This window comes from Triticum dicoccoides, chromosome 1A (assembly GCF_002162155.2).
Source record: "Triticum dicoccoides isolate Atlit2015 ecotype Zavitan chromosome 1A, WEW_v2.0, whole genome shotgun sequence".
NCBI classification, from domain to species: Eukaryota; Viridiplantae; Streptophyta; class Magnoliopsida; order Poales; family Poaceae; genus Triticum; species Triticum dicoccoides.
This window is the reverse complement of record NC_041380.1, coordinates 581,030,890-581,039,248: the sequence shown is the minus strand read 5'-3', so window position 1 is coordinate 581,039,248 and position 8,359 is coordinate 581,030,890. Positions and strand designations below refer to the sequence as shown.

Below are 8,359 nucleotides of genomic sequence, written 5' to 3'. Positions count from 1 at the left end.
TTTGAGAAGCAATCTGTTTGGATGTTTCTCTAAAGAAGTTAAGTGTTAAGTTGCCTTCATTTTTTTAGAACGAAGGCTCAAGAAGAGCCCGGCTTTGAATTAACAAAGCCATCAACCGGCCAGGATTACATCTAACAAACAATTGGTTCTGTAAGTTGCCTTCATGAAATGCAATACATTCCTATGTTAGAGAGTATTTAACAAAAAACTACCACAATTCATGGAACCGTGCCTATAAACTACCACTTTACATATTTGTGCGAAAAACTACCATTTTTTCACTAATCTTTGACTAAAAACTACCATGTATAAAAAGTGTCCGATTCAACTTGTTTAAACTCAATTATGACGAGTTGGCCCACACGTCAGTATAGAAAAAGCAATCAGCCCCCCAGCTCGCCCATCTCGCCGGGAAGGCACAGGCACGCCGGCAGCCCCCACACGCTCCAATGCGAGCAAGATGGCCGGCGGCGGAGACACTACCGCACTAGCTGCTTGTGTACGGTGTACCCAACACCGTCGGAGTTGCCAGGCTAGCTAGCCATGGCCATGCACTACTGCTGCTCGTTGCGGTCGGAGCTGCCACTTGCCAGGCCAAGCTGCCTAGCGGCCCTGCTGGCCTCGCTACATGCTGCCGCGAACCGCGTCGCACCTGCTCGCCTCGTCCGTGCAGCGGTGACGCGCCGCCGCTGGCCGCCATGCTCTGCCGTGAGCCGCTGGTCGCCGCATGTACCCCGCAGGCTTCGTCGACTGCGTCGGGGGGACCTCTCCCCCTGCGACGACCTTGCCGACCTCGCCGGCGCCGCCAGCGTTTCCCGCCTCTGGTGCAGGTTCGGACCACCTCCCCCTCTTTCTCGCACGCGCTCCCTGGTGGCTGCCGCGCCCCGCAAGTCTCGCCGCCTGCGCGTGCCGAGCTCACCGCATGTGCCCGCTGGTCGCCAGGTGGGGAAATCAGTCGATGAGAGAGAGGGAAGGGGAAAAAGCAGGAGGTACGCACGCCGCCGGCGACGACGTTAGGTGGCAGGAGGATGGAAGGTTTGGCGCCAACCGCTCCGGCCACACCAGCTCCGCCATGAACTCAGAGGAGGCACGCGGGTCACCGGAGAAAGAGATCGAGGCGGCGGTGGTCTTCACCGGAGAAGGAGGCGGAGGACCCGATTGCTTTTTTGAAGAAAAACTAGGGACCCGATTGCATTTTTAGCCCGTTTATGTGTGGGGTCGGGCAGTCAGATTTGCGTTTAACCCAGGCAAAGCGAGCAGTTTTCACACTTGGTAGTTTTTTTGTCACGGATTAATAAAAAAGTGGTAGTTTTCGGAACAAAATCGTAAAGTGGTAGTTTTCTGCCACGTTTCCGCGAATTGTGGTAGTTTTTGGTTAAATACTCTATGTTAGAAGATGCGCTAAGGGAGACTTGATCGTTGACTTGGCAGTATTGGGGTCAGTCCTCAGAGATGTTTTCCGCCCAAAATACTTTGAAACGCCTCCAATAACCTAACACACATGTTTATTACGCCCCCAATAACCTAACACACAGGGTTGTTTTGTTTAGGGAACCTAGCTCAGGCGGTAACAAAATTAAACAACCTCTAAGAACTCGTGAAGGTGGTTCCCAAATGGAAACCACCACAAGGACGTCTAGTATGGAGGTCCATGTCCCTCAAGACCAATTAGACCTAGTTGTATGAAGTTTATCTTCTATTGAGATTACTAAAAAAACTAATACAGAACCAATTGTATTAACTTTGTATCATGTGATCCACATATTATCTATCAAATTCTTTTTCAAAGATAAATGTCGCGATACATTAGTGCATGATGTCTCTAGACAGAGTGAGTAAATTTTAATGACAATAATGTTTAACTGATAATGTTGAATTAGTTGATTCCTTATTTGTTTTTGTGATAGTTAGATTATGTTTCCGATTTTTATTGTATTCTCTAGAGTTGATATTATTTTTCTTCCAATTATTTATGTTCATATTGTTTTTGATCAACCGATTAGGAAAGATTTTTCCTACTGTGCAAATAAACATTCCAAATAAAGATTCTACCTTGTGACATGAGAAGCAACCCAAAAATTGTTTTTCACATTACAAGCAATGATTCATTTCTTCCGTTCCTAACAAAATATCTTGGTATATGAAAATTTATCTTAATTTAAAGTTTCATAACTTGATGCATGTGCATTAGTTCCTATCATATCATCAAAACTGACGGGGGCGGCATCACTCACTTGATCTATTAGCCAGAAAAGAGACTGTATTCACTAATAAATGGCCCTTCATGTACAAATAAAGACCTAATAACTAGTGGACCTGGCAGCTATACGTGCATGTACACTGAATAATAATAGATCGAGGTGAAGTGCATATATTATATTATACTAGCACATATGCATGTGCGTTGCAATGGGAGAAATAACAAAACTGTATTCAATTATTATGACGATTGTATCCGCAAAACACGTCCAATTCAGGCAAACTTTGATCTTAACCAAGATCCATGGAAACATCACTAAAACATTTTTAGTGTGGGACTAACGATACACATCTAATTAATTGTTCCTGTCTTGTCAAGCATCTGATCAAAATCTTTAAAAAAATATTTTCCTCGCAAAAAAACTTTAAACTTTGTAATCATTTATTAACAAAAAGCATAATATTTTCTTTACCATCACAATGACTATTTTTTCCAGCCTTAGTCCTTGTTGTGTGCCTCAACTTACCTGGACAAAAAACGACAAACAGAATTCAGCACATACATAGCCACGTACAAGCAAAACACATACAGTACATATGCATCTCTGCTTTTCCAATTCAGCACGCGTCACACAAAGCAACACATAAGGCACATCACATATGCAACTCCGGTTCAGTATTCGGTTATTCACCACTGTGTGGATTCTGCAGCAAGCTAGACGGGATGGGGAGTGCTGTTTGGAGGCAGCCCCATGTATCTACAGAGGTAATTTATATTTGGGGAGACAACGCTAAGTAGTTGACGCCGCCGTGGACGCCGAAGCCATGGAGAGGAGCAGCACATGGGTGACAGCTTAGGAGACGGCTCGATGGACAGGCTAGCAGCACCCGCCCACCTAGCCAGTCACCGACCTCGCTGCTGATTCTAGATGTCGCTTGCAGGATAAGGTCGAGACCACACCACCCCGCCGCCTCACCCTGCACCACTCCCTCCGCCGTTCCGCCCGTTGTGCGGCCCGACCTCCTGACCGACCAGCCGCGGAGGTCTCCAACCAACTCATGCGGGGCTCTCGCTTGCCTCTCGTCGCTTCGCCCAAGACGCTGTTGGGATGAGCATAGCGTGAGCTCCCGTCACCCAGCCGTTAGGATGCGCTGCAGGAGAGCGTGATCCCGTCTCCTAGCTAGTACGCATCGTTGCAGGACCGTCTAGGACCGGGGGCATAGGAACGACCACCGAGCATGCAGGAAATCAATGGGACCTCGAGGGAATTAGCCGATTATTTTCCTTTATTTATAGCTTCTGGTACTCATGTAGCTGGTTTCAGATATGTATACGACTTCCGTTTTTCAGCAAGAGTCGGATTCTACATGGACACTCATGGACGAACAGATTGGGAGGCTACGTATACAAAGCACAAACCAGTTGCGCAATGTGAAAACCAGGCCCAACACGGCCCAGTATGAGACGTACGATCGTAACGAAGGCAACATAATAACGGATTAAAACGGACTAAAATCAGGGACCAAACTAAGAATACCTATTCCCTTTAATAGTAGATATAGATATAGATATAGATATAGATATAGATATAGATTATATATATATATATACCGACAATTTTAGGTTTTTGTTATTGCATCCATTCATGATATTAAGTTGTACTAACTAGCTCTGTAACAATGTTAAATATGGCTAAGAGCCTAAGACTTACCCCTGTCATGAAGATCATCATGTTTTTCATCTACAATTTTAAGATTCAACCATGGATCAAAACAACAAAATGAAAAGGAATGACAGGCGTAAAAAAAGAGGAATGGAGAGCATAGGTAGGTATCATGTAAATTTCATAATTTACCAAGGCACACACTATTTATATAAAACATGTAATTATGGCATAAACTATATCAAAAGAAAGTGAGCAGGTATTGAATATGATAAAATAACAAAACAAAACCTAATCAGAATTGCAGTAAAGCTCAACTATGTTAATGCAATATTTCTCGACCAAAAAAATCATGAATCAACTATACTTTTTTGTAAATGATAGAAGTGAAGGATTCAACTGGATCCGGCGAGGAAGAATTTTTTTTATTGGATTGGTTTGCGACAGCGCTGTTCAGGGTTGGGGATGATTTCCATGTGGCCTCCATTCCGTGGGGTTGCTTAATTGTCTATTAACTATGGAATAGATGACAAGAACCAAAGTTCTCTTAACCTGCTGTTATTTCTGGTAAGCGGCTAGTTACCGTGCTTGGAGATCAGACTTGTTGCCGGTTTGAGCAAGCATCCAGATATTTAACATGTTATGGTATATCTTAGAAAAAAAGTCTAGTTTAAGTTGGAAAAAGGATTATATTTTCCATTTGCCAAGAAAGATGAATCTACAATTATTCTATGTAGAAAAATATAGTCGCTGTATATATGAGAAAAAACACGAAACCTTGTGAACTGTGTGTGGAAGGAGAAATAAACATGAAAAGAAGACATAACATCTGGAGAAATTACTGAGATGCTTCATTTTCCTTGTTGGAAATCAAATCATATGTGATAAAGTATGGGGAGGTTTGTGCAGATGGATATCAGAATACTGGCATGCCACAACTGGCAAGGTAGCAAGACTTGTATCTTTTGACAACATGAAGAGTACATTAAACACCTATTTTTTGAGTGTAAATTTGCTCCTGCGGTGTGGTCCATTGTTCAAGTAACTTCAAATATTTACCCCCTCGCAGTGTGCGTAATATGTTTGACAATTGGTTGCAGGGTATTGAAAAATAATTTTGTTCACACATTCTTGTGGGAGCGGCAGCCTTATGTTCGGATTTGTAGCTTACTAGAAATGATGTGGTTTTTAACAAAAATGTGTTTCATTCCCTATGCAGGTTATTTATGCATGTATGTGATGGCTTCGTACTTGATCTATCCTGCGGAGACCGGGGGACAGAAACATTTTAAGGATGGTGTCTACCCGGCTGGAATATATGGTGATTGGTGAGGGAGATTTTCTCCCATCATGTAGTCTTCAGTTAGGATCTACCCCCACCTTAGGCTGACCTTTTTTTGCTCTGTAAAATAATATTTTCTTTTTGGTCCTATTGGAAGTTCTGGCTGCGTGCATTGTGCTATGTAGAGGCCGGACATTCACTCAGTACGGTTGTAGCAACTTGATATATCGATTGAATGAAAATTTCCTTTATAAGAAAATCAACATGTTCAAATAGGAGGCTGAATTTACATTATGAGTATAGTAGGCATACAAAAATACAATGAAGAAAATAAGAATAGAAGTGTTTATGATAATATCTTCAGGCAGATTGTTACTCCAAGTAAAAGCAGATATTTCATCGAAAGATCCTCAGGGGATTATTAGCAACTGTAATTTTTCATATGCTTACATATGAAATATATCGTTCGATAGATGAGTTGTCATCTTTTGAACCCTGAATGACTTAATATCCAATCATGAAAACTAGCATAAACCCAAGTATTTATGAATGAGTTCCAGAATATTTATTAATTTTGATGCTCCTTAATATCGGTAATTTGAATTATCGGAAGCCTGCTAAGATAACTAAATAACTAATCAAACAATATCTAGGAAATTAGAGTGATCCAAGAACCCATAATGAGGGTGACCTGAATAAGGCACGAAGTATTTTGAGACTAAATATGTCTGCATCTGAAACCGCAACACATTTGAGGGTTTTGCAAGACATACTGTTCAAAATACTTTTTACGGTGCTAAAAAAGTTTGTTGTGATAAAATAATGTAAAATAGTCACATTAGTTAAGATATGGAACTAAAATGTAATTTGGAGCTGCACCTATATAGACAACCTGCCCAAGGTGAAAATATCATAAGCCTCAATTTTCCAAATGTGTGGTATGTGAGTTGCTGCCCATGTGCATGAGCCGTTAAAAGTAGGCACAAAATCTAAGCAATATAATTTGACCCCTTTCATTGAAAAACAGAAAACGAAGATGCAGATCCAGATGCATAAACAAAATTCCTAGCAAAGACCTGAAAACATGCACATATATCTAACCAGTTTAAGAAAACAGAGTTGCCATTCATGATTAGAACGAGAGCTGAAGATACCTCATCACCTAGAACTGAAGTAAACAATATCATTACACAAGTCAGAATCACAAATGTGAAGCAAACGGTGATATGCAATTTATACGATATTGGGCTGACATTTTTATTCCCTGATAGTCACTACTCACTTTTTTTTATAAGGAAGGCTGCGTATTTTTATTTTATTGATTTTGAAAATAAACAGTACAAACTTCACTACTCACTAGTCAACCATAAGTCCATAACCAGCAACTTCTGTCCCATGGAGATATCGGTGGTCGCGGTACATCACCATCCAGTTCCACGTCGAGCAACGCTCCAATGGCCTCCAACCTCTGCATAAGCGGGTCCGCATGAATACGGCGACCTTCTCCGTAGGCCCAGGCCAACACATCTGCCGGGTGTGGGTGATCAAGCTCTGGCAGGGGAAATGGGCCCTGTGAGGTAGCCGTCCGGCAGACCATCTGCGTGTCGGTGTTCGGCAGCAGCTCATTGGCCGTGGTATCAGCAGACAACACCCTGAACAATGGCGACAACGGTATTAGGATTCAGGTAAAGATCCGGTCAGAAACTTCAGCTTCCTGGTATGCTAACCTTTTGACCTCGGCATCTATCTCTTCTGAAGCTCCTGCAGCCACTTCAATAGGAGGCGGAGGCTTGGCGAGCTCGTCCAGTGCTGCCATGATCTCCGAGCGTGGGAAGGGGGGGAACAATCATCAGTTCCACGTTGAGCAAAGCTCCAATGGCTTCTAACCTCTGCATAAGAGGGTCCGCATGAATACGGTCTTCTCCATAGGCCCAGGCCAACAAATCTCCCGGGTGTGGGTGCGGGTGGTCACGCGCCGGCAGAGAAAAGGGGACCTGTGAGGCAGTCGTCCCAGAGATCACCTGCACGTTGGCGTTGGGCAGCGGCTCACTGGCCACCGCATCAGCAGACAACACCCTGCACAATGGTGACAACGGTATTAGGATTTAGCAATCACAAAGCCCGTACATCCACAGGTGCAAGTGGAGCCGCTGCACAGGGCCCCCAAAAATCTGGGGCCCCCAATTTTTGTGCAAGTACTATATATATATATATATATATATATATATATATATATATATATATATATATATATATAGACACGCTAAACTAAGCCTGAGCGCAAAATCACTTATCCTGCGCTCCGGCCGGCGCGCTCTCCCCACACAACCGGAAACTCAACTAAAAAGAGCAACTCCCTGTGCGCCACCTAGGTTGCCTCCTAATCAAGGGTAAAAGATGGATAGGACATAGTAATGCACTACAAAGTTTTACTAGCAACGTTTGACCATCAAATCCAACGTAAAAGGACACTTGTGGATAGTAAAAGTGCACTAGTTGATGGTAATGATCGTTTTTTTGTAAAAGCACATGGCTTGTCGCAGTGGACTTGGTTTTTTTGCGATCGGTGTGGCTAGATTTCTATGTACATAAAACTTGTCCATTTGACTTTTTAACCTGGATCGAAGAATTTTAACTTTTTCGTTGCCCACAAAATGCTAGATTATGCTTGGGAAAAACATAAACATGCACTAATGCATTACTATATATCAACCTGGATCGAAGCATTTTGACTTTTTTGTTGTACACAAATGCTAGATTATGCTTGGGAACAACAGAGCACATGCAGTAATGCATTACTACATATCAATCTGGATCGAAGTATTTTAACTTTTTTTGTTCGTAATTTTCTTTTTTGCGTTACCATCCACTTCATTTTTTTACCACTGCCAATTTGTGAGCATGTAGTAATACATTATTACATGTTTCGGCCAGGTTTTACAACATATCTCACTGCCCAGTAATAAAACTAGGTCCATTACCATGTCCGCTATACCCTATTACTTTCAATGATTAGTGACCAAAAAGCAGGACGAGGCGGACCAGCACATGGTAACTGAATTAAATGTGTTACTTTTCCTACCACTCAGCGTTACCCTCAACATTTCTGCGGTGGAGGGCGGCCTTCTCAGCGCCACCCGCTGGCCTAATTAGGTCCGGCCGGAGCGTAGTTTAAGCAGAATGCGCGCTCGCTCACAATAGCGCAGCCGTATAT

The 8,359-nt window shown here is 42.8% G+C and overlaps 1 protein-coding gene across 2 annotated transcripts; it reads left to right on the top strand.

Moving 5' to 3' along the window:
* Nucleotides 1–333: 333 nt before the first annotated feature.
* On the top strand, nt 334–5,340 carry LOC119341544. 2 transcript variants are annotated; one of them, XM_037613507.1, is made up of 2 exons: nt 334–830; nt 5,083–5,340. In XM_037613507.1, the coding sequence occupies exons 1-2, from the start codon at nt 544–546 to the stop codon at nt 5,153–5,155; spliced, it is 360 nt and encodes a 119-aa protein (XP_037469404.1). In that variant the 5' UTR covers nt 334–543; the 3' UTR covers nt 5,156–5,340. The 2 variants fall into 2 exon arrangements, with proteins under 2 accessions (XP_037469404.1, XP_037469342.1); XM_037613445.1 differs by lacking the exon at nt 5,083–5,340 and adding an exon at nt 943–1,555.
* Nucleotides 5,341–8,359: the final 3,019 nt, after the last annotated feature.